General features: G+C 43.2%; 1 protein-coding gene across 5 annotated transcripts in view; it reads right to left on the bottom strand.

The window, feature by feature from the left end:
- Window positions 1-26,451, bottom strand: part of PTPRG (protein tyrosine phosphatase receptor type G) — a 618,498-nt gene that overhangs the window by 51,096 nt on the left and 540,951 nt on the right. For all 5 annotated transcript variants that reach the window (XM_048858998.2, XM_075130209.1, XM_075130210.1 and 2 more), the window contains one exon: window positions 9,087-9,178. In XM_048858998.2, the coding sequence (XP_048714955.1) occupies window positions 9,087-9,178 (92 nt within the window). The remainder of the gene's footprint in view (window positions 1-9,086; window positions 9,179-26,451) is intronic.

The following is a 26,451-nucleotide window of genomic DNA, read 5'->3' as shown; positions in this document are numbered from 1 at the left end:
CTACAGCATGAATAAGGAGGAAGTAATATTAAAACACGAAGGGCCAGAATCTTATCCCCTTACTTATACTGAGTGGCACTTTACTTCAAGAGTGATCCTATCGATTTCAGTTGGACTATTTGTTTAGCAAGGTATTACTCAACATAAGTCATGGTGTCAGAACATGCGACCAAAGTATTTTTAAATGCAGAACTTTGCTCGTTACTAGAATAAATTTGCATTTTCATTTCTACCTGAAATATGTTCCAGGGACGTAAATCAAGAAGGAAGACATTTTTTGCAAGTTTCAGTGTTGTACTTTTCTGCTTGTGGGATGGGTCGTAGGCAGTGTTCCCTCTAATTTTTCCCATGCATGTGCAGAATGAATTTTGTTATGTGCACCAATATGGAGGTGATGTGCGACACATCTCCATATTGGTTCACATAATAAAATTCACATGGCGGGGTGGGGCCAAGGGGTTTGGAGTGTGGGAGGGGCTTACAGGGCTGGGGGAGAGGTTTGAGGTTCGGGGGGGGTGAGGGCTCCGGCTGATGGTGCAGACTCTGGGATGGGGCCAGGGATGAAGGGTTTAGGGTGCAGGCTGCTCCGGGGCTACAGCGGGGAGAGAGGACTCTCCCCAGCTCTCTCTGCCCACAGCAGCACCTGGGCTGGAAGGGAGAAGCGCCTCCTCCCGTTGCAGCAGCTCCGGGGCTGGGGCCACAGGCTAGGCGCCTCTCCCCCAGCCGCAGCAGGTCTGGGCCAGGGCTGGGTTGGGGCCAGGAGGAGGGATGCATCTGAGTGCCTGTGCGGTGCTGAATAGGCTGCTGCAGGGCCACGCAGCTTAGCGGGAATTTAGGTTGTAGGATCTATACTGACTACCACGTCTCCAAGAACCAGTTACTGAAGGTAAGTAACCGTGCTTTCTTATGCAAGCATGTGGCAATGTGAATCCCACTGCAGGTGCCTGGAAAGCAGTGTCCTCCCTGGATGATGGGAGGGAGGGGTTCCAGCTCTATCTGCTGAACAGTGGTTGCAATACTGTTCTCGTGAACTTGGTGCCTTGGCCTGGCAGCCATGTCACAAGCGTAATGCTTCACAAAATGCTTCAGTGTGTTACTCCACATTGCAGCTCGACACAACTCAGAAATAGGCAGGCTGCTGAAGCTGGTGACAGACGCAGCCTGTGATCGGGTGGAGTATGCCTGGATGTTCAAAGGGAAAGGCTCACCCGCCAGAGATGATAGCAGGTGGAAATGCAGTGTGTGATACACTTGGAAGTTCTGTGAAAAAGACGGCATAACCTTTGGATGAGTCAGAAATGGCCAGAGAGAAAGCAAAGTGGCTTGGTCCTACTATGGTAATGTGCGTAGAGCTTGGGATATATCCTAGGTCGTGACTTCCTTCTCTCTCAGTGTCGAGTGTGGCCTTGGGAAGAAGACTGTCAAGGTAACTTATTATTTTAGGTGAAAGTCCAAGGCCACTTCAGGGTTGAACTTGGGGGGGGGGGTGTCCCTATGAAAGACTGCGTAAGGAGGTCCTGCCATAAGAGCATTTAAGAGGACATGGAGAGTTTGCTGACTCTGTGAGCCAGCAGAAAGAGCATTTAATGGAGCATTCTGATAGTAACTCAAAGGGAAACCCCAAGAGCTTCAGGAAGACAGCACTGAGGTCCCATGAGGGAACTGGGTCTATAATTGTAAGTTAAGTATGAAGGAGGCCTACAAGGAATTTAGATACTGTTGAGTGTGAGAAGATCAAATACAACCATACCAAGAGTGATACATCAATATTGCCACCAAGTTGACTTCTGAGAGAACTGAATGACAGTCCCGCCTGTTCCTAGATCATCTTTGGAATTGGTGCCTCCACTGGTCCAGATTGTTTTGGACTGCCCATATGGAAAATAATTTCCATTGTGAGGAGAAAATGTTCCTGGAGGACAGATTCCTGCTTAGTATGAGAATGTTTTGGACACGAAAGGAGCAGGCTCTCTCAGTTCTGCTCAATCAGCCAACATCCAAACCATCTTGTACAACAACCGCAGGCTTGGGTGCAAGGTCTAACCTTGGTTCTGAGATATTATGTCTGGGCAGGCCTGTAGGTCTCATGGACACCTGTAGCATTATGATAGCCTCTTATCGGTTGAGATATTTTTGGCTACCAGGATGACTGTACTCTAAGCCCTCCTGATCTTGGACACAATCCTCGGGATCAAAGAAATTGGTGGGAAGGCATACAGGAGTCCTTGAGATCACCAGAGAAGAAAGGTGTCTGGCAACAAGCCCAGACTCACACCTCCTCTGGAACAAAAGTTCATGCATTTGGTATTGTCCTTTATGATGAAAAAGTCTATCATGGAGTTCCCATAGATGTAATAGGAAGTCTATGATATGCTCCTTCAGTGACCACTTGTGGTTGGTCACTGTGTGCCTGCTTAAGAACTCTGCTGGGTCATTGCTGACCTCAGGGAGATGCAGAGCCAGTGGGGTTATCCCATGTTGATGTTACCACTTCTAGAACCGGATGGCCTCCTGGGAAGGAGGTGATGAGCAGGTGTTTGTTATAGAATGCATCACTGATGTGTTGTCTGTCAGGATTTGCACCACAGAGTTCCACAGAACAGATAGGAACCCTGTGCAGGCTAGTCTGAAGGCTCTCAGCACCTGGATAACCTGAAATCACATCCTTGTGTTTGCAGGTGGAATGAGGCAAGGTGGCTTTTGAACGTAGTGCAAACTTGAGTGGATCTGATGCGTCTCGCAATCATACCGTCAAATTTGCTCGCATACCGTGGGAGCAGGGTGTATTGTGAAGTAGGAGGCAGGCTGGCATCTTCTGCCATACCTCAGTCTGTTCTTGGTCTGGTAGTCAGGATGCTTGTGTTGGGAGGATGGAATCCACAGCCTTGACTGAGACTAGGGCCAGGACGGTTTGTGGTAAGGAGGCTTTAGAATCTTTAAACATGTGCAGAGCACTATCTGTCTGCCAGGGCACGGAGCTCTTCAGCAAGAACAAAAGATCCTCAATTGTGGCCCGTACCTGATGTTTGGTGCCATAATGTTCTGTGGATTGTCATTGTGGTGGCCACAGCTCTTGCCACGGTGTCGGAGGTGTCTATTGCAGTGCTCTCTTGGCCATCTGCTGACTTTCCTTTATTATGTCTCTGATTCTATGCTCAGCACAATCTCTGCTGGTGCCAAACTTTGCTGGATGACACTGGCTTGTCCACTGGCAGGATCTTGGACCTTGTCTCCTCATAGGCTGATGACACCTTCACAGATTGTTCCAGAAGGTGTAATTTAAGCCTTACATCTTGTGACTTACACAGCAGAAAATGAAAAGCTCTCCAAGCATCTGCTAGGAATGTGCACTTCCCCGGAACAGAAGAGGCACCTGCTAGCTCCATCTTTTAAGGGGACCAGTCCATAAGAGGATGGGCAGGGTTTGAAGCCACCATGTTAGGGGGCCTTGATACAGAGACAGTTTGTACGGGGCGAGAGTTCTAACCATCAGTCAAAATGGGTTGACAGGGTCACCGCAATTGCAGATGAAGGTCATCAAAGGAGTTTTGAAGAAATTCAGAAGGTTTAGCTGAAGCTAACCATGAGCAGGCTGGACACTCACCAGATTCCGTCTCACTGTCATGGGTGGGAAGAAACCCATTACCGCTTTGCCCTCACACAGGAAGAAACGCGGAGGCACAGGGCACACGCAGAGCCCTGACAGTCCTTGCTACTCAAGAAATCTCTGGTCTCGTGTACCTGAGGCACATGTGCACCTCCTGTGGGGTTCAAACGGATACATACTTGAAGAAGCAGCATGTTTACATCAGAACCATATCTACTGATGACTTAAAAATCGATTATGTTATTTATGAACTCTATCACCCATTGAAAAAACTCTGATGCAATCAAAGGCAAAGAATTAACCAGAAAACACCTGATTAGCAAATATCAGTATAGTCTGAGGCCTGAGAACATTGATGTTATCACTAATGGATTTCTTAAACTGGATTTCTTAAACCCTGCCCCGTAAATTCAATATGGGATACAAAGTGACTGGCATCACAACTGAGACATTCCTACTCAGACCAGAAACTTTGAAGAACATCTGGCTTAATAGTTTTAGGTTAACTAACAGCCTCAATGAGCCAGTCATTATGGTAATTTGGACTATGGTAAAATTGGTCAGGTAGTTATAGTCTCTTAAATTTGGCCATGGAGCTAAGCATGCATTTTACTAATCCTTCAGGGGTTTCTGTACTGAGCTCAGAAACTAAAGGCTTGATCCTAGGTCCTACTGAGGCCAATGACAAAACTCCTATTTCCAGGATAGGAATTCTTAAACTCCTGGGGCCTCATCAGGAGATCATGCAAGTCAATAGAAGCCCCAGAAGAACAGCTCACTACACGGGGAGAAAAAGCTATGAAATACTTGATCAAGGAAGAAGGGGGTGTGGTAGAAATGGAAGAAGTGCCTACCATGAATCTCCACTGCCTGCTGTCACTTGCATGTTACATCAATGATACCTTTGTTTTGCTTTACTGACTCAGATCTTGTGGGCCTGCCTTTTGACTACAGAAGTGTTATTCCAGAGCAGGTTTTGCGTGGTTTGCAATCATGACTGTGAATTCTAGGCAAAACCTGCCTTTAGAGGATTAGCTGTTCCTGTTAGTTGTTGGGCCATACCACAAGAGGACAAGCACAGAAATGCCATCAGCAACTTGCAGCAGATGCCGACCCACTTGAAAAACAGGAAAAGGAATGGAAACAGGAAACATTTACCATGAGGTCTTGCCATGACTAGATGTTTGTAACAAAGAGCTCCACGGAAAGACGACATGATCCAAAATTCACTGATTGAGGAAATGATGACAAAAAAATTAGCAAGGTGGCAGGTGTGTTTAAGAAATCTGCCATTCAATTATAGGTACATTACACCCTTGGGGGCAGATCCTAAATCAGACTCATGCTGAGTTTAGATTCAGACATCACTTGTAATAGCCAGAGGGTGACTCAGTTAATGATCTCTCCTTTATCCTATGTTTCTCTAGATCAAGCAGTACAGATAATTATGAATTATGATAAGGGCTTTACATTTCAGGGCAAAATTTGCATAGATAAGAGGATGCCTATGGGTTAGGTGGTTTCATGCTCAATAATTAAGTAAATTTCATCAGAGGGAAGTGAGGCAGAAAATGGGTAAAGTCACTCCTCTGTTAGATGATTTTTCTGCTTGTGGACCTGCAAAGCTCTATTCTTATGATAGAAGCTACCGATGGTATATTAAGAGGTTGCCAGTGATTTTAGAGCTCTGAGAGCAGAGGAAACAGTCAGTCTTGGCAAAGCTGTTACACATTTTCAGACACATTGAGCTAAATTGCCTTCAATTGAGCTCTGTATGTGCAACTGAGAGTGGAATTTGGTCCACTAAATCCAAGGAAATAGATGCATAGCTCCATGGGGATATAGTTAAATATGCCTTGGGTATCAGAAGCTAATAAGGTTACTTTGCAGAACTCACTTTTGTGAAAATGCCACTTATATTTTACTTCCAGGATCAATATGGCAAGTAAGATTTTCTCATGCTCTCTGCCAGTTCCTAGCAGAAAAAGTTCAAAAGCAGCATCTTTTCATCAGAATTACGGGTGAATCACAGGAGGATTTTGCTGTTCAACCTTTTTAAAGCATTTTAGTGGGACGGCTATGTGGGAGCTGTAACTGATATCAGAAGAGAAATGGCCCCTGTTAGCAGGTAGACTGGGAGAGGTGGGAGCAGGTCTTTTCTATTACTGTGGAAGTGTATAGATGAGGTCTGGACCATCCCAGTGGACTAAGTAGCCATTTTCATGCTACATATCTGTTTTCCTGCTGGAGGAAATGGAGTCTAGTGGTTAGTGCACAGGGTTTAGCATTCCTGAGCTCTAGTCCCAGCTCAGCTACTGACTTGCTACGTCACATTAGACAGGGCACCTGTGGACAGATTTTCAATTATTTAGGCACCTATCCGCATCTTCATACGCCTAATTATCTCTTAAAATCTGACCCAGAACGACTATGTGCCTCAGTTTACCCTGTAAAATAGGCTTGCTGCCCCCTTCTTCATCGAGGTGTTGCAAGGATTAATTAATTCACATGCATAAAGTGCTTAAAGTTCCTCAGGTGGAAGCCACTATATAAAGCGCTAGTTATTAATATTATTATACCTAGTACACCTGTGGGTTGAACATATTCACTGAGATATCCCCCCCACATCAGCAGAGATACCAATCTTCACCAAATTTAGCAAGCTCTCTTTATATGAATGCATTTGATGAAGAAAAGCATCAGCAGATCGGCATGGACATTGGGAGAAAAATCCACCACAAATCAAGTGTTCAGGTCTCTCCCCTCTTTGAGGCTCTGGTGGCTTTAATGGAGCTCAAGGGTCTTTTCACAATTGATTTTTTTTTACAATGGGCCGTCCAGCTGGCGAAGGAAAGGGTTGGTTTTCGGTGTGTCAGGATGTCAGCCTTCCATGCCGCTCCGTGACGATGAAGCCACTCCCAAGTGGTCTAATGATGGCACAGTCCACATACAGAGATGGCTTCATTAACCAGTGTTATTATTTGTATTACCATCGTGCCAAGGAGCCCTAGTCATGAGCCAGGACCCCACTGTTCAAGTCTGAGCAATATCTAACTATACATGCTGGGCCCCCCTTTCCTCAGCACTCTGCCCCCAACTCTCAGTCATCCCAGATTCTGACACCTCCCCTCTCAACCCGACCATCACCCCAAAATTATGCTGACCACCTGATGCCCCTGCAAAGCCCCACTGGCCCGCCATATCCCAGCTCACTCCCCATGCCTTTCACACCCACCAATACTCCCACCCCACAGTGATGCTGCCTGGTGCACCAAGGAGCCAAGGCAGCAGTGCCAAGCCCTTCTTGTCCTCCTTCCTGCCCCTAGCTCCCCTTCTCCTGCCTGCACCCCATTTCCCCTTCTCCACATATCCCCTCACAGCCTTATTCAACTCTCCCCTTGTGCAGCCCCGGATTTCCATCTCCTCCACATCAGCTTGGCTGCCCAGCCAGTCTCAGGGACTCTGCTGAGCAAAGCCAGTGAAGGAGGAGACAGGTTAGAAACACTGCAGAACAGAACTAGCTGGCAGAAGTGAACAGTCCCAGGGCTTTTCCTAGCAGAGAACAAGTACTGAATGAGAGGAATGTGTCTCTCTCTCTTCAACTGGGGCTTTAGAATCTGTACTGTCCCTGGGCCAGTGTGCAAATGTCTCTGTGTTTGGAGCTTGTCAGGACTCTGGTTCTTTAGCCAGGGGATCCCTAAAGAACATGGGAGAATTTCAACAAGGTCTTGTCTTCAAATGTTTCCTCTACCACAGTTATTAAATATTAGACCAAGAAAATATTAGAGACAATTCTACTATTTCAGGTACTTAGAATTGGAAAAGGTATAGAGAAGGGCAGCAAAAATTATTAGGAACACGGAACAGCGTCCATATGAAGAGAGATTAAAAAGACTGAAACTGTTCAGCTTAGAAAAGAGACAACTAAGGGGGAACATGACAGAGGTCTATAAAATCATGAATGGGATAGAGAAAGTGAATAAGGAAATGTTATTTACTCCTTTACGTAACAAACTAGGGGTCATCCAATATAATGAATAGACAGCAAGTTTAAAACAAACATAAGGAAGTAGTTCTTCACACTAGGTACCGTCAACCCGTGAAACTTATTGCTAGGGGATGTTGTGAAGGCCAAAACTATAATGGGGTTTAAAAAAGAATTAGATAAGTTCCTGGTGGATAGGTCTATCAAGGACTAGCCAAGATGGTCAGGGATACAACCTCTTGCTCTGGGTGTCCCTAAACCTCTGACTGCTAGAAGCTGGGACTGGATGACTGGGAATGGATCACTCGACAAATTGCCCTGTTCTGGTCATTCCCTCTGAAGCATCTGTCACTGGCCACTGTCAGAAGACAGGATACTGAGCTATATGGACCATTCATCTGATCCAATAGGACTGTTCTGATGTACTCATATATTCCCATTACCTCAGCCCCACAATCTTTAATATATTTATCTGCGCAGCATGCCTGTGAGGTAGGGCAATGCTATTATCTCCATTAGAGAGACTGCTGATGCTTTCCCCTTTCCAGTGAGTGTATTTCTCCAGTGTATCTTGTCCTAGTGTGCCTCAGGCATCTTTGAAAGTTTTAGTTAAGATTCATGTAATAGATGCAGTCAGAATCCTAGAGCTGCCAAACCACGACAGAAAATGAGAAGGAAACAACGGAAAGATACGTCATCATGTCACAACAAACAGACAATCTTTTGTGAAACTAATGTCACTATAACATGTTGTATATTTTAGTTCTGTAAATGAGACTGAATAATACCAAACAAGGTAGCAACTGCAAAGTCCATTCCAACATCATGAAACTTTAAAGTTTCCTTGTCATCATCACTGAAGGGGTAAAGAATTCTGTGCGAACGATGATACCTGGAAATACCCCAAGAAAATGACCCGGAGCCAATATCTGCTCTCAGCTCCACTGGGAGAAGAATTTGGCCTTTGGTATCTTGAATATTACAACTATAACAAACGGCTGATACTTTTGGTGCTTTACATATATGCAATTCCCCTTCCCTTCCCTTATAACAGTGAAGGCCAAATCTGCACCTGGTGTAAATGAGAGCAGTCCTACCATCCTGAGCTAAAGCCAGTGGAGTTGCTTACGCCAGACTCCATAATTGGACCTGAAGCTGTATTCAGTTCTAGACTGGATGCCCTGCACTTCTATTTTTAAAAGACATCACTTTTGTTTTTGACATTTTAAAAAGTTATTCTGGAACTTTTAGTTGAAACCCATTTGGGTGAATTATCTGATGAATGCACAATATTTTCATGGTGAAAGTCAAACTGCAAAGCAAGTTAATTTTCATGAACCAGCATGGACATTGCAAACTTCTGTAAAGACTTAAAAGGAAAATTGCAATCTTGTCACAAACACAACTCTGTTGCATCCACATAATTAAACTAGAACCTGTCCATCAAAAGTGTGAATTCATTCAGTGATTAACTGGAGGCTTGGCCTGCCTTACCTGGGATAGGTATAATGGGAATACTCTCATTAGGGACCACTCGAGGTGAGCTGCTGTCTTCCACGTAGAAATGAGCTGTCTGAAAACACTTTCTGTTAAAGGAACAGAAAAAGTTAAGTGCTATGAAAAATAGCATATAAAAATGCAGTGAAGAACTTTTGCACATGTTCTGCCTTTCCATTTCTAGTTACATACTGTCAGATAAAGAAAAAGAGGACTTGTGGCACCTTAGAGACTAACCAATTTATTTGAGCATAAGCTTTCGTGAGCTACAGCTCACTTCATCGGATGTTACAGCTTTAAATGCTTGTTAGTGAAAACACATGTAAGCTGTATGTAATTCTATTTGTGCTTTCAGTATGACTTTAATTCACTGATACCTAACCACCCCCCCACCCCCTTTTAGGAGCATACTATTGCTAAGTATTAGTTCACATTAAATTAAGTGCCAAAAGTTTACTATTTGAAATATTCTAGATTTCAAATACACAATTCAGAAAGAAACATACACAGTCCTATGGATCATACACAGTCCTATGGATCAGTTCTCAAATCAAAACTAGGGTAAAATGTTTCAAGGGAATATGCACCGACTGTAAAACTTTATGCTGTGTAACAGTGGGCAGTATCTAACACAAAATATGTAACGGCTGCATGATACCCCATTGCTGTTATGAAAGTTACAGTTTCAACAGTAACAAACTTTATTTCTATAAGCCCTAAACCTGTACAATCCTCTTCATATCCTCCGGCTAACACTGAATCGCAGCTGCTGGTATAGAAAATCCAATAGATGCTTAGTTTGGGCCCCAAAAGCTGTCTCTGAAAAGGCCCAAGACGACAAGTCAAATGCTAGAAACCCTGCAAGGAGGTCTTAAATCCACCTGGATGTTTTTACCTGTATTTAATGCAAAGCAGAGAGCACAAGCTGGTCATCATAGAGAAGGCACTGAGCAGATGAGAATCAAGAGATGCAAGAAGCTTCTGCATGGTGATGTTAACTGAGGCAGGGTTTTCCAACATCCGCGTCACTGCTCATTGCTGACTTAATGAGCTGCTTGAGGCTGGAACTGAATATTTAATGAGCCTTGCTCAGTGTGAGCAGCTATTGTGATGAGAGAAGGGTCTGCTCTCATCTGTCAGGGGCTCTTAACAATAGCCTTGACCTACCATAAAGATCCCTCTTACTGCAGCTCTGAATGAACTGCTCCTCAACACCTGTATGGAGTTGGAACACAGCCCTGATTCACTGCCCCTGTATGGGAATTGTTTCTCCTGCTGAAAGATATTTGCTTGTAACTTTCTGCCTTGTCATATGCTTTTCTCTAATTCTGGACATTGTGTTCTGCATAGAAAGCCCACTCTCTATAGCCTGTTTTGCTGACATTGTCAAACTAATTTATGCTTCCATTGTTTCATCACAGATGCAAACCACAGCGCTAAGAAGTCACTGAAAATAGCCAACAATGCTTTAAGGCAAAACAGGTCTCGAAAAGAACTTAAGCTCCCCACAGGTCCATGTTTGCACAGCAGCACAATACTAGTTATGGCACTTTGTAAATACTAAAAGTATATGACAAGTAAGCCTCACATATGCTAATGATTATGCAACCAGAAAAGATCACATTTCACAGCATGGTGTGGTTTTCTTGAACTGGGTCTTTTTTTTCAGGGAGAGTGTCTTGTACCATCTTAGAGTTATTTATATGGTAAGCATACTTTGCTAGGGAACACCATAGTGTGAAATCATACTCGAGACTCCCAGATGCATGACATATTGTGTGACATTTAAAGGAATTAGTTCATTTCCCTCCTCTCCTCCTCAACTCTGCTGCCTCTTTTAAAAAAAAAAAAAGCAAAAAGGGAATTCCTTTATTTTTTGGTAGCCTTTTCTTTGGACAATGCGCACCCTGGGGGCATAGAGCAGAATAAATCAGTCACACACAAGGGGAGAAAGTATGAATATGAAACAGGCAAAACATTCACGGTTTTGATGCCTTCAGGACTTCTTTCCCTTGAGTAAATTCTACAGAAAATCCATGGAGCGGTCTCCTGGTAACTGAGGCCTTAAGAACACATATAATTTTCCACATAGCAGTTTAATAAAGATAGACTTTTTAATTTATTGATCCCAGGTGGTTTTTTTCGGGATGGAGGGTAAGGGGGGGTTTGGACTTATGACACATACAAAATGGTATTCTTTTTTATTCATTTATTTATTCTCTTCTCTCATATGCAAAAAACAAACAAAAAACCCATTGCATTGTTTTTTATATCACCACAAGAGAATCATTTAATAAAAATATGAAATTGCTTAATTCTATAGCCTAATTACGTTGTGTGATGTGCATAATGCACATATATAGTAATAGACTAAATATGCAGTAACATCTCAGTACAGTGTAATATATACAGGGATTAGTAATAACATATTAATCATATAGTAGAGTTTGCTGCTGTAATTTATGCAATTGACAAATCTGTATTTCTCTTTCTTGGATGGCTATTAATAGCTGTCATTGAAAACATCATTATGACACAACCAGGTAATGAGCCAAGTGCTTTGCCTAATTACAAATATATCACACTACAACGCAGTGTGTGTGTGTGTGTGAGTGTAACTGTAGGCATGGTATTACACATACATAATACTGTATAGCATTTGCTTATTACAGCACTTCCTGGTAGCAAACACTGAAATTAAAAAGAAAAGGAGTACTTGTGGCACCTTAGAGACTAACAAATTTATTTGAGCATAAGCTTTCATGAGCTACAGCTCACTTCATCAGCTCACGAAAGCTTATGCTCAAATAAATTGTTTAGTCTCTAAGGTGCCACAAGTCCTCCTTTTCTTTTTGTGAATACAGACTAACACGGCTGCTACTCTGAAAACTGAAATTAAAGTTAGCTGCAGGCTTCCCTTGTAATCCCTTTTTCACATGCTCGTAACTTTCTAAAAAACTCCTTTTCAGTTTTATCTTTTCAAATTTAGGGTTTGTCTACACATGAAACACTACAGCTACACCACTGCCATGCCTCCGTGTAGACACTACTGAGGCTGATGGGAGGGGTTCTCCCGCTGAAGTAGGTACTCCACCTCCCTGAGAGGCAGTAGCTAGGCGATGGAAGAATTCTTCTGTCAACCTAGCGCTGTCTACACCGGGTTAGGTCGGCTTAACTGTGTTGCTCAGGAGAGTGGATTTTTCACATGCCTTAGCAATATAGCTGGGTCAACCTAATTCTTTTTTAGTAGACCAGGCCTTAGTCTCAGCTAATTTGGTGAGAAGGGAGAGGGGAAGTTTGATGAAAGTCCATTCACCCATTTCAGGTCGGCAAAGGTGATACAAATACACCTTTTCCTCTGCAAGGAGGCTTTTAGTGACATAGTAACATCAATGCTGAAACTTTACAGATGGCTAGAACTCAATGAGGCTATTCTCCAGACTGATCCGTCAAAAAAATCCCATACAAAATAAATGAACAATTTCGAAAGAATGCGTTTTACAAACTCACAATATGAACTCTCCATAAAGATCAGATTATTAGGCCAGTTCCGTGGCTTCTCATAAATCTCCTTTGTGGAGCTACAGCATGGGGTTATAGCTACCTTAATGCAGTCACTTATCCCTCCCCCCGGTAGAGGGGGCATTCTGTGGTCCCCTGTGGGTTTGATGGGGCAGAGCATGCTAAGCTTTAGTGATTGTGGCCAGAGGAGCAGCCGTTTGGACAACGTTCCCTCTAATTTTTCCTATCCAATGAATTTTGTTACGTGCACCAATGTGGAGGTGATCAGTGGCGGGGGTGGGGCTGAGGGGTTCGGGTGTAGAAGGGGGCTCAGGGCTAGGGTGACCAGATGTCCCAATTTTATAGGGACAGTCCCAATTTTTGGGTCTTTTTCTTATATAGGCTCCTATTAACCCCCAACCCCTGTCCCGATTTTCACACTTGCTGTCTGGTCACCCTACTCAGGGCTGGGGCAGAGGGTTGCAGTGAGAGGGGTGAGGGTTCTGGCTGGGGGTGCAGTCTGTGGGGTGGGCCTGGGGATGAGGGGTTTGAGGTGCAGACTGCCTCCCCCCAACCCTCTTTCCTGCAGCCTCTCCACACCACAGCAGCTCTGGGGCTGGGAAGGAAAGGCGTTTCTCCTTGCCGTGCAGCAGCCGGGGAAATCACCGCAGCCTCCCATGCCCCAAGCTCCTCCATCAACTCACCCCCTGCCCCCGCGTGCAGTGCAAAGGTGCCCTCCTGTGCTCCCGCACAGGTGCACACCTTAGAGGGAAGGTAGCATTTGGGGACCATTATCTATTGTTGAAAGTTAGAGCAGCCTCTACAATAAGAGAGAGTCCCTGCCCCAAACAGTCCAAGGGTCTGTACTGAGCAGAGGGGTCAAATGACTTGCCCTAGCTCACACAATAGGTCAGAGCTAGGCACAGAACCCAGGGCTCCTAAGTCCTAGTTCAAAGTCCTAGCCCCAGTGTTTGCAGGACCGATAATTGCCAGCTGAATGTTACACTACTTGTAGATTTGCTAGGGAAACCGAAAGTGTGACTGATACACAAGGTTTACGCCAGCCACTTTTCCTGACAGCTGGAAGCAGTGTTCTGCGAATTAGCAACTGAGCTTTGGCAATGGCATAAATTATTGCTACAAGCCTTACTGAAATGCAAGTTCCGAATGACAGAAGTGATTCTACAGCAGTGCTTTGAAGTAAAGCAAATCATCTTCTTAATTTTAATGCCACAAAATTCCAGGCAGCCCGCATGCTTGCTGCAAAGTACCCAGGACGCTGTTGCCTTTGAAACAAAATCAGTGTGCAGTGAAGCAGACTCCTCCTCCGAGCCCGATATGCGTTTTTGGGCTGCTTTTCCCTGCGGCATACACATAATGTCCCAGAGAGCAGACACATCATTGTCACATATGGGGCAAAGATGCAGAAAGTCATACTCTGTGAGACTAACATCTCCACAGGAAGGGAATGGTGGGAGTGTTTGCCACGGTAAGATTATGTTTTTGGAAAGTTTTTTCCCCCAATATCCTTTTGAAGAGAGCAACAGTCAAATATGATTAATGCACCGTAATGGAATGCAGTGTTCAGGGTAACACTGCCTTATTCTTGCACCACACACATAAAAGTCTGCCAAGGTGTTACGTGCTCGTTCCAAGGTGGATAGAAAGCTGGCTAGATTGTGGGGCTCCACGGGTAGTGATCAATGGCTCCATGTCTAGTTGGCAGCCGGTATCAAGCAGAGTGCTCCAGGGGTCGGTCCTGGGGCCAGTTTTGTTCAACATCTTTATTAATGATCTGGATGATGGGATGGGTTGCACCCTGAGCAAGTTTGTGGATGACACTAAGCTGGGGGGAGAGGTAGATATGCTGGAGGGTAGGGATAGGGTCCACAGTGACCTAGACAAATTAGAAGATTGGGCCAAAAGAAATCTAATGAGGTTCAACAAGGACAACTGCAGAGTCATGCACTGAGGACAGAAGAATCCCATGCACTGCTACAGGCTGGGGACTGGCTGGCTAAACAGCAGTTCTGCAGAAAAGGACCTGGGGATTACAGTGGATGAGAAGCTGGATACGAATCAGCAGTGTGCCCTTGTTGCCAAGAAGGCTAACGGCATACTGGGCTGCATTAGGAGGAGCATTGACAACAGATCGAGGGAAGTGATTATTCCCCTCCATTCAGCACTGGTGAGGCCACATCCAGAGTATTGCATCCAGTTTTGGGCCCCCCACTACAGAAAGGATGTGGACAAATTGGAGAGAGTCCAGGGGAGGGCAACGAAAATGATCAAGGGGCTGGGGCACATGACTTACGAGGAGAGGCTGAGGGATCTGGGCTTGTTTAGTTTGAAGAAGAGAAGAATGAGGGGGGATTTGATAGCAGCCTTCAACTACCTGAAGGGGGGTTTCAAAGAAGATGGAGCTCGGCTGTTCTCAGTGGTGGCAGATGACAGAACAAGGTGCAACGGTCTCAAGTTGCAGTGGGGGAGGTCTAGGTTGGATATTAGGAAACACTATTTCACTAGGAGGGTGGTGAAGCACTGGAATGGGTTACCTAGGGAGGTGGTGGAATCTCCATCCTTAGAGGTTTTTAAGGCCCGGCTTGAAAAAGCCCTGGCTGGGATGATTTAGTTGGGGTTGGTCCTGCTTTGAGCAGGGGGTTGGACTAGATGATCTCCCGAGGTTTCTTCCAACCCTAATCTTCTATGATTCTATTATCTTTGCTTAGCAAAATAAATTATTTGAGACTTTATACAAATCAAAACATGACTCGTAAGATTTTAAAATGCAAAAATATGCTTCTTTGATTATCAATCGATAAACCACAAGCAGCTACAATTCTATTCTATTCTCATCTAAAAGCAAGGTGGAGCACTCGATCAGCATAATGACCCAGACATAAGAATGCTCTTTATTTTCTTGCAGATGACACAGGTTATCTTCCTAGGACCTAACTCGGCCCTCCAGGACAAACACACAGCTCCCACTGAAATTAATGGGAGCACGGGGAATAGAGACGAGGGCAGCCTCTGGTGCTTAGTCCATTGTACTCTGAGCATCTTCAGCTCCTAGCTGAAGGGGAAGGGAGCTGCATTGCTCAGAACCAGCTGATCTGGACGGATTAAGGAGAGGGTGTAGAAACTGCTAAAGAAAAACAGGGATCTGTATGAAGATTCTAGAGCTAAGATTAAAGAGTAACAGATTAAAATGGCTCCTAAATCAGGGATAGTGATAGGGTTGCCAACTTTCTCATCGCACAAAACTCAACACCCCTGCCCTGCCCCTTCTCTGAGGCTCCACCCCCGCTCGCTCCATCCTTCCCTCCCTCCGTTGCTCGCTGTCCCCCACCCTCACTCATGTTCACCGGGCTGGGGCAGGGGGTTGCAGTGTTGGGAGGGGGGTGATGGCTCCGGCTGGGGGTGCAGGCTCTGGGGTGGAGCCGGGCATGAGGGGTTCAAAGTGTGGGAGAGGGCTCCAGACTGGGGCAGAGGTGCAGGGGAAGGCGAAGACTCTGGCTGGGGGTGCAGGCTGTGGGGTGGGGATGGGGATGAGGGGTTTGGTGTGCAGGAGGGGGCTCTGGGCTGGGGCAAAGGGTTGGGGTGTGGATGGGTGCAGGCTCCGGAAGGAAGTTTAGGTGCGGGAGGGGACTCCGGGCTGGGGCAGGGGTTGGGGTGCGGGAGGGGACGAGAGATCCAGGGTCACCCCTCCGCAGTGGGCATTTGTCAGTGTCACCATCAAAATTGGCAACGACTTCTCAGAAAAAATCCTCAGACTGCGAAAGAGCAGAAATGCTGCAAATCAGGACTAAGTCACTGGCAGACCAGAGTATGGGAGCCTGGACAACAACTGCCTGCAGTCTGCAAAGCTCTAGCCAGGGTCATCACTCACTGACTTTTATGAGCAATAAAACTGACTCCAGCATTAAGAAAAAAAAAAAAAAAAAAAGCCCCAGAGGGACAGAGAAAACACAGAAGCAAAACCAATGTCCTGAATATTAACAAGTGATTAGTGAGGAGCTGTAATTTTACACTCATCTTTTCACTATATGCTAAGGAGTATCTGCACTCCTCTCCTTCATTTTCATTTTCTGAGAGTATTTTTCTTCCAATATTTTCCAGGCTTAAAAAAATAATAATAATAAAAAATACCATCCTGCAGCTCAACAGCAGAATGATATAAGAAGCTGGAAGTACATGCACTCTGAAGAAACCTCCTCCAAACAGAAACAAAGATATCAGATACTAGACAGGTAACACAGAGAATGCTGCCTTCACATACAAACTGTGGAATGACGTAAACCTGGCAATGTATAAAACAAAGAGCGAATATAGTGCTGGAACAAGAGGAAAATTTCCCACTACATCTACATAAGGCTGGTTCTCCTGGGTCTCTCTCATGAAGATGATTTTCCTTCTCCTCACAAACTAATTTCTGCCTGTTATTCTTTTCTTGTTGCAGCCGTGTTGGTCCCAGGATACTAGAGAGACAAGTTGGTCGAGATATTATCTTTATTGGACTAACTTCTGTTAGTGAGAGAGACAAGCTTCTGAGCTTACACAGAGCTCTTCTTCAGGGCTGGGAAATCACCTTTGTTTTTCAGCTCCGTGTAAACCTGAAAGCTTGTCTCTCTCACCAACAGAAGCTGGTCCAATAAAAGATATCACCTCCCCCACCTTGTCTTTCTTGTGCAGTGTTGATTAGAAGAGGCCAATACAGTATCTGAACAGAGTGTGCCAAGGCTCTGGAATCTTTGTCTATATACAATGGCATAAAAATAGACTATCCCTTTCGCTACACTTCCTATGGGTATTTCCTTACAGTAGCAAGTTGTTACACACCCAATTAGTCCCACTGAAGTGAATGGGACTCCTTGGCTGAGTACATGTTCACTAAGGTGGCCTGTCTGGCCCTATGTCTGTAAAATGGATGTTCTGTTAGATAGAGCAGGCATTTCTAGTACTCCTTGTATAATTATTTCACTAATGGCTAACCTTCTCTCTCTCTCTCTCTCAGCATGCTGAAAAAATTACACCAGTCCGCATAACAAACACTTGATCATTTAGACCAGTTCCTCTGCTTTTCCCAAGCCCTCTGGTCATTCAGAATCACACAAGCTCTGCTAATCACCTTTCCACAGATGGAAAGAAAAGCTACACTTTTCACAATTAAGAGGAAAGCACTTTGTGGAAAAGACAACCACTGTTAAAAGATATTAGGCAATAAGAATGAAGTAACCTAAAAACATTTTACAGTGCTCATTAACTGGGTACCCCTTTTGCTGATATGAAAATTTCTTCAGTGTATGTTAAGAAATGTATCTTGTTTACCTAGTAATTAAAAAAAAACATTTTGGTGATTCAATTAGCGTCTATGCCTTTACTGTCACTCTTCTATTCAAAAGCAATCATAAAGTTGCTAAACAGGTTTAACATTTGTGGGTTTTATACAGACATTGAAAGTATTTGAAGAAGCATGCAGATCACTTTCTCAGTGGAGGAGTAGCTCATCATGCCATTTCCAGAGGCCATAAGAAACAAGCCATTTGATGCCTATCAAATAGGCAAGCAAGGTCATTTTTTCTGCCCCAAACAGGTGCATGGTTTGTGTGTTCAAAATATACACATATGGGTGCGAAAAAGGAATTGGGCATGAAAAATGCACCACTGTTGTGCACAGTGTTGAAGTGAAAGATTTATAGGTGTGCAGCATTCACTTCCTGTGTGACATAGGTCTCTTATCCAACACGGGGCGAACAAAGTAATTCATATTAACAGTAGAAGTGTATTATGTTGAAGTGATACATCACACAGCAGAGTTATTTTTACTGTGGATCCTTTCTAGAAAGAACGGTAGCTAAGTATAGAAGTTACTTTTATTTAAATATAAAGATTCTTATTTCATGGATTACCCTGCTAGCAAGACAGCAGAGGATGGCACAGCATCTTATGACACACCTTCTCCGAATCATATACACTCAAAGCTACAGAAGTGAAAAGTGGGATAGCCTTCTATAGTTTGTGTCTGCTTATCAGAGCCCTGCTGTTCTCTGCCTCAAGCACTGCTGCACATGTCTTTGCTGCACAAGGTAAATGTCAGTGGTAGCTAGCGTGTAGAAGGGAGGGAATAAAACAAGGGGATAAGAGGAAGTGGGTGAGAATTAAAGATAGGGTCCATTTGAAAGAATACATCAAAGGTTAAAACTTTCCACCTGAAAAAACAATTTGGCAATCAGGAGTTGTGATTTTTTGGCAGAGAACGATAGTTGACTTAGGGTATGTCTACATTACCAGCTGGATCGACGGGCAGCAATTGATTCAGCGGGGGTTGATTTAACGCATCTAGTCTAGACGCAATAAATCGACTGCCAAGCGTTCTCCCGTCGCACCAGGGAGAGAGGTGCAGGCGGAGTCGACGGGGAAGCATCAGCTGTCGACTTACCACAGTGAAGACACCATGGTAAGTAGATCTAAGTATGTCGACTTCAGCTGTTATTCATTTAGCTGAAGTTGTGTAACTTAGATCGATTTCGCCCCCCCCCCGTGTAGACCAGGCCTTAGTATGTAACTCCTGCCTGCTTGGCGTGGCACTCTGCCCCCCTCTAGTGGTGGCTAGGCCAGCTAGAGATTGATGAGCCTGCTATAGCCTTGGCTAAGAGAAATGTGTCTTTTAGCTCAGGCAGTAGAGCCTTGTGCATTAAGCTCAAGAGATCCCAGGTTTGATTCCTGCTGCTGCTGACCCACAAGGGGCATTGGCGTTATAAGTGGTGGTCCGTACTATGTCTCTTAGCCAAGGCTGCAGCAGGCTCATCAATCTCTAGCTGGCCTAGTCACCACTAGAGGGAGACAGAGTGCCACACCGAGCAGGCATGGGTTACAAGTATTTACAGTCTATTGCAGAGGTGTCCATGTTAAAAACAAAGGATTCATTTCCAAACCTTGCTCCCCTGATGCCAACAGATTATACAGAATAACCTTAGCCTGTAAACTCCTTTGGCTGAGGGCTGTCTCCCTTTATGTAGTGTACAGTGCAGAACACAGTCAGTATGCAATAAACGTTTATAAAAAGGTATTGAAGTGGCTAAACAGCTTCAGAAAGCATGACACATGCACAAAAGACTTGATTTCACAAACCCTCCCCCATTCCTAACATCGTCAGATGTACAACCAAAAAGTGTCCAGGTGGCCAATGATGTAATGCATTTACAAAGCTCTTCAACTGCAAATTGTAAGTGGATAAATCTTAGTTTAACCCATTTTCCATGCTTCCTTCTCCCATCTTTCTAGTGTCCCCTGAGAACAGCTAAGGTAATTGGGAAATCTTATTTGTGATGACACTAACCCTTGTAACACTTGGTAACTAATTATTATCTTTGTGACCTTTGACAGAGCCAGAAGAGTCAGAATTTCCCCCAGTTTTAATCAATAGCTTGCAACATCTGTGTTGATTACACTCAGCAGTTTCACATGTGACCGAGGAGATTTTCTCTTCAGGATTTTCCACCGAGAGTATGCTCTCAGGCACATACATTGCCACTCAGAGGATTTAGACGAGAAAGCAGGGTTTAAAAATCTATGGGCAGCATTTTAACAGCATCTTTAAAAATGGGGTATAGGTAAGGTACTAAAAAGCATATCGGCATTCACATTTTTCTCTCTGAGCCATAGATGTATTTAGTGCAATGGGTATGTATATGTTGCAAAGCTAGCAACTGCCTAGCTACTGTATCTTCTACACTGTACATTACTGGTTAAAATGGTGAGAGATTCAGTTATCCAAGCAAATGATAGCTTACGTAGTTCATTAAAATGTTCAGTTCTAACACCCTGACTAAAGCAGGGTATCAGAAAGTAGCCTAAAACTTTTCTAAATGGCAGCGATATTTTTCTCCAAGTGAAGAACTGTACAGTAATTGCAAGAACTCCTGTGACCAATGAAGACTCTCTCTGTACAGGCCCCAAACACACCTGTTTGCAAGAGTTGGGTCTTATTTTGCTTGTGTGACTCATACACAGTAGCTAGTTTTATAAAGATATCCAATGAGACATACCTTAGAATAAGAGGAAAACTAAGTCTAAATTTAAAGTACATATGGCCCAGGTCCAAAAACTGGGTGCATTCTTTTCATGTTTTAATTCACAAACTCTGATTCACTGGGGCCAGAAGCTTTCCTATAAAAATTGCAATTCAGAAAAGGCTTGTTAACAGTGAGTAGCAGAGATTGCTTTTCTGCTTGGAACATGCATCTGAAAACAGTAAATGCTTCCAAAATACAAGAGACCTGCTTTTCCGGTCGGAAGGATTATCCTTTCTTTAAATTACAATAAGAAAACAGAACAGTTACTGGATATTTATTTGAAGTGTCCCTTGGGTGATCACCAAACCAGCTTTAGGATCTAGACATGCATGCAACTAAATGTACTGAAAATTTAGTTCTCATCTTGCCCTTAGGTATTGGCCGTTTTTAACTGGAACTCACAAATTCTTAAATTTGTTTAGTATAATTAACCATACAATGGGAAGGTAGTTCCCTCTTTCTTTCTAGACTGGAAAGATACATTTGCTGATGGGAGTCAAGATGGACAGATGACTGGGAAAATCTTCCCAAGACTATTTTGGCATATTTCAAGTTCAGACTATTTAGGGCAGGTTTTTCTTTTTTGAGTGATGTGAATAATATGGAAAGTCTTTATTGTTTGCCTTTTACATAGAAAAGGGAATTTCAAAATTTTTTTGGAAAATCCTATAGCTTCTTATTAAAATTTGGTTCCAAATGTACTGAGAAGATCCTTTGATCAACATAACACAAGAGTAGCAGATGCCAAAAGAAAAGAACAGCAGATGTTTAGTACCTGACAGACAGAGTTGATGGGGACACAAGAAATACAACATTTAATGCTAGTACTCCAGTAAGAAAATTTACAAAATCTGCTCCTCACACTGAAGGACAGAGTTTTTGGTATCCAGATAGTCTTCTTTCCACATCCATGTCCGTAGAAGCCGAGATTTGTGCAGGGACAGATAACAAACCTCATATGTTATAGGGGTCTCTGAGGCAGAGGTCTGGGAATCATTAAATCTCTTCAGTGATCAGTACATTTGGAGATTCTGTTCCTAATGGTGCTGATATATTATTGATTCTTCACAATTCTAGCTAAGCCAGAGGTATAACTGAGGAGACACTTTTAATTAAGGTTTCAGAGTAACAGCCGTGTTAGTCTGTATTCGCAAAAAGAAAAGGAGTACTTGTGGCACCCTAGAGACTAACCAATTTATTTGAGCATGAGCTTTCGTGAGCTATAGCTCACTTCATCGGATGCCTACTGTGGAAAATACAGAAGATGTTTTTATACACACAAACCATGAAAAAATGGGTGTTTATCACTACAAAAGGTTTTCTCTCCCCCCACCCTACTCTCCTGCTGGTAATAGCTTATCTAAAGTGATCACTCTCCTTACAATGTGCATGATAATCAAGGTGGGCCATTTCCAGCACAAATCCAGGGTTTAAGAAGAATGTCTGAGCCTCCCCTGGGATAGAGCTTGGGGTGTGCTATAGACCGCCGGGATCTAATTTGGATATGGATAGAGCCCTTTTTAATGTTTTTAATAAAGTAAATACTAATGGAAACTGTGTGATCATGGGAGACTTTAACTTCCCAGATATAGACCGGAGGACGAGTGCTAGTAATAATAATAGGGCTCAGATTTTCCTAGATGCGATAGCTGATGGATTCCTTAAGAAAGTAGTTGCTGAACCGACTAGCGGGGATGCCATTTTAGATTTGGTTTTGGTGAGTAGTGAGGACCTCGTAGAAGAAATGGTTGTAGGGGATAATCTTGGCTCAAGTGATCATGAGCTAATTCAGTTCAAACTGAAGGGAAGGATTAATAAAAATAAATCTGCAGCTAGGGTTTTTGATTTCAAAAGGGCTGACTTTCAAAAATTAAGGAAATTAGTTAGGGAAGTGGATTGGACTGAAGAATTTATGTATCTAAAGGTAGAGGAGGCCTGGGATTATTTTAAATCAAAGCTGCAGAAGCTATCGGAAGCCTGCATCCCAAGTAAGGGGAAAAAATCATAGGCAGGAGCTGTAGACCAAGCTGGATGAGCAAGCATCTCAGAGAGGTGATTAAGAAAAAACAGAAAGCATATAGGGAGTGGAATAAGGGAGGGATCAGCAAGGAAAGCTACCTTATTGAGGTCAGAACATGTAGGGATAAAGTGAGACAGGCTAAAAGTCAAGTAGAGTTGGACCTTGCAAAGGGAATTAAAACCAATATAAATAAGAAGAAAACAAAGAAAGAAGAAGTGGGACCGCTAAACACTGAGGATGGAGTGGAGGTCAAGGATAATCTAGGCATGGCCCAATATCTAAACAAATACTTTGCCTCAGTCTTTAATAAGACTAAAGAGGATCTTAGGGATAATGGTAGCATGACAAATGGGAATGAGGATATAGAGGTAGACATCACCATATTTGAGGTAGAAGCGAAACTCAAACAGCTTAATGGGACTAAATCGGGGGGCCCAGATAATCTTCATCCAAGAATATTAAAGGAATTGGCACAAGAAATTGCAAGCCCATTAGCAAGAATTTTTAATGAATCTGTAAACTCAGGGGTTGTACAGTATGATTGGAGAATTACTAACATAGTTCCTATGTTTAAGAAAGGGAAAAAAAGTGATCAGGGTAATTATAGGCCTGTTAGTTTGACATCTTTAGTATGCAAGGTCTTGGAAAAAATTTTGAAGGAGAAGGTAGTTAAGGACATTGAAGTCAATGGTAAATGGGACAAAATACAACATGGTTTTACAAAAGGTAGATCGTGCCAAAGCAACCTGATCGCCTTCTTTGAGAAAGTAACAGATTTTTTAGACAAAGGAAACACAGTGGATCTAATTTACCTAGATTTTAGTAAGGCATTTGATACTGTGCCACATGGGGAATTATTAGTTAAATTGGATAAGATGGGGATCAATAGGAAAATTGAAAGGTGGATAAGGAATTGGTTAAAGGGGAGACTACAACGGGTCCTACTGAAAGGTGAACTGTCAGGCTGGAGGGGGTTACCAGTGGAGTTCCTCAAGGATCAGTTTTGGGACCAATCTTATTTAATCTTTTTATTACTGATCTTGGCACAAAAAGTGGGAGTGTGCTAATAAAGTTTGCGGATGATACAAAGCTGGGAAGTATTGCCAATTTAGAGAAGGACAGGGATACCCTACAGGAGGATCTGGATGACCTTGTAAACTGGAGTAATAGGATGAAATTTAATAGTGAGAAGTGTAAGGTTATGCATTTAGGGATTAATAACAAGAATTTTAGTTATAAGCTAGGGATGCATCAATTAGAAATAACGGAGGAGGAAAAGGACCTTGAAGTATTGGTTGATCATAGGATGACTATGAGCAGCCAATGTGATATGGCTGTGAAAAAAGCTAATGCGGTCTTGGGATGCATCAGGAGACGTATTTCCAGGAGGGATAAGGAGGTTTTAGTACCATTATACAAGGCACTGGTGAGACCTCATCTGGAATACTGTGTGCAGTTGTGGTCTCCCATGTTTAAGAAGGATGAATTCAAACTGGAACAGGTACAGAGAAGGGCTACGAGGATGATCCGAGGAATGGAAAACTTGTCTTATGAAAGGAGACTCAGGGAGCTTGGCTTGTTTAGCCTAACTAAAAGAAGGTTGAGGGGAGATATGATTGCTCTCTATAAATATATCAGAGGGATAAATACCAGAGAGGGAGAGGAATTATTTAAGCTCAGTACCAATGTAGACACAAGAACAAATGGAAATAAATTGGCCACTAGGAAATTTAGACTAGAAATTAGACGAAGGTTTTTAACCATCAGAGGAGTGAAGTTTTGGAATAGCCTTCCAAGGGAAGCAGTGGGGGCAAAAGATCTATCTGGCTTTAAGATTAAACTCGATAAGTTTATGGAGGAGATGGTATGATTGGATAACATGGTTTTGGTAATTAAATATTCATAAATAGGCCCAATGGCCTGTGATGAGCTATTAGATGGGGTGAGATCCGAGTTACCCAGGAAAGAATTTTCTGTAGTATCTGGCTGATGCATCTTGCCCATATGCTCAGGGTTTAGCTGATTGCCATATTTGGGGTCGGGAAGGAATTTTCCTCCAGGGCAGATTGGAAGAGGCCCTGGAGGTTTTTCGCCTTCCTCTGTAGCATGGGGCACGGGTCACTTGCTGGAGGATTCTCTGCTCCTTGAAGTCTTTAAACTACGATTTGAGGACTTCAATAGCACAGATATAGGTGTGAGGTTTTTTTTTTTGTAGGAGTGGTGGGTGAAATTCTGTGGCCTGTGTTGTGCAGGAGGTCAGACTAGATGATCATAATGGTCCCTTCTGACCTAAATATCTATGAATCTATGAAACTGGGAGTGGCTAAGTTATTATGCAAGGTAACCTATTTCCCCTTGTTTTTCCTATCCCACCCCTCTTCCTCAGACATTCTTGTTAAACCCTGGATTTGTGCTGGAAATGGCCCACCTTGATTATCACACACATTGTAAGGAGAGTGATCACTTTAAATAAGCTATTACCAACAGGAGAGTGGGTTTGTGAGGGAGGGTGGGGAGAAAACCTGGATTTGTACTGGAAATGGCCCACCTTGATTATCATACACATTGTAAGGAGAGTGATCACTTTAGATAAGCTATTACCAGCAGGAGAGTGGGGTGGGGGGGAGAGAAAACCTTTTGTAGTGATAAACACCCATTTTTTCATGGTTTGTGTGTATAAAAACATCTTCTGTATTTTCCACAGTATGCATCTGATGAAGTGAGCTGTAGCTCACGTAAGCTTATGCTCAAATAAATTGGTTAGTCTCTAAGGTGCCACAAGTCCTCCTTTACTTTTAATTAAGGCGTTTCTTGTATTCTAAGGTTAACAAGTGTAATGAGGAAACACAAATATCAGACACACCACAATAACTTAGTGCTCAATGAAACATTGTGGGGGGAATATTGAGCCATAGCCTCAGCTGTTTTAAACTGGCGTAGCTTCACTGAAGCCAGCAGATCACTGCTGATTTACAAAAGCTAAGGGTCTGCCCAATAGCTTTAGTAGTTGATAGGGCAACTGCTCCTTACATGGATTTTTCTAAACAAATAAACAAACCCCACAAACAGCAGCAATCCTCTAATACAAATCCAAAAGATTTTAGGCTCATTACACCAGAAAGATCAAATGAATACAAAAAAAGTGTAAGCATTATTAAAGCTAAGTGTAATTAAGAAGAATGGGCAAATGAAGACAATGCTTATTTGGACTTACCCACTTTCCCAGACCTAATAAACATTGGCCAGATAATTTTCCAATAAAAAAAATTCTAGAAATTTTATAACCAAGTGTTTTTGCTGATACTTTAATTCCTCAAGAGGCACTGGTGACTGTACTATCTCAGTCAAAGATCAAGAATGAGTTTGAAAAAGACGGCACAGAGTGAGAAGGGAGAATAACATTTTTCAAAATATTTATAAAAAGGAAAAAAGAAACAAGAACATCTTTAAAGTTTCAGAGCTATCCCTTCGTTCAAAATGCTGTGAGTATTCCTGTTAAGGGAAAAGATGTTTGTTATTCAAAAGGATTGAAAGATCAAGGAACATCATTAAATATCACAGTGGGATTTAGAAACATGTATTAACAGACCCCCTGATTGTCAAGAAAAGTCAAGAATTTTCAAGTTCGTAGCAGAGGACAGTCTGCCTTTCGGAGATCAGTGTAACAGTCAAAATTAAACTGAGGACTGGAAACTACTTTCATACCCAGATCAATTCTGTTTTGAGCAGAGATACAATGTGCACAGATAATGCATTAGCTTCCATT

The sequence above is a fragment of the Caretta caretta genome, chromosome 7 (genome assembly GCF_965140235.1).
Source record: "Caretta caretta isolate rCarCar2 chromosome 7, rCarCar1.hap1, whole genome shotgun sequence".
NCBI classification, from domain to species: domain Eukaryota; kingdom Metazoa; phylum Chordata; order Testudines; family Cheloniidae; genus Caretta; species Caretta caretta.
Note: the sequence above shows the minus strand (reverse complement) of the source record. Positions and strands in the feature narration are given on the sequence as shown.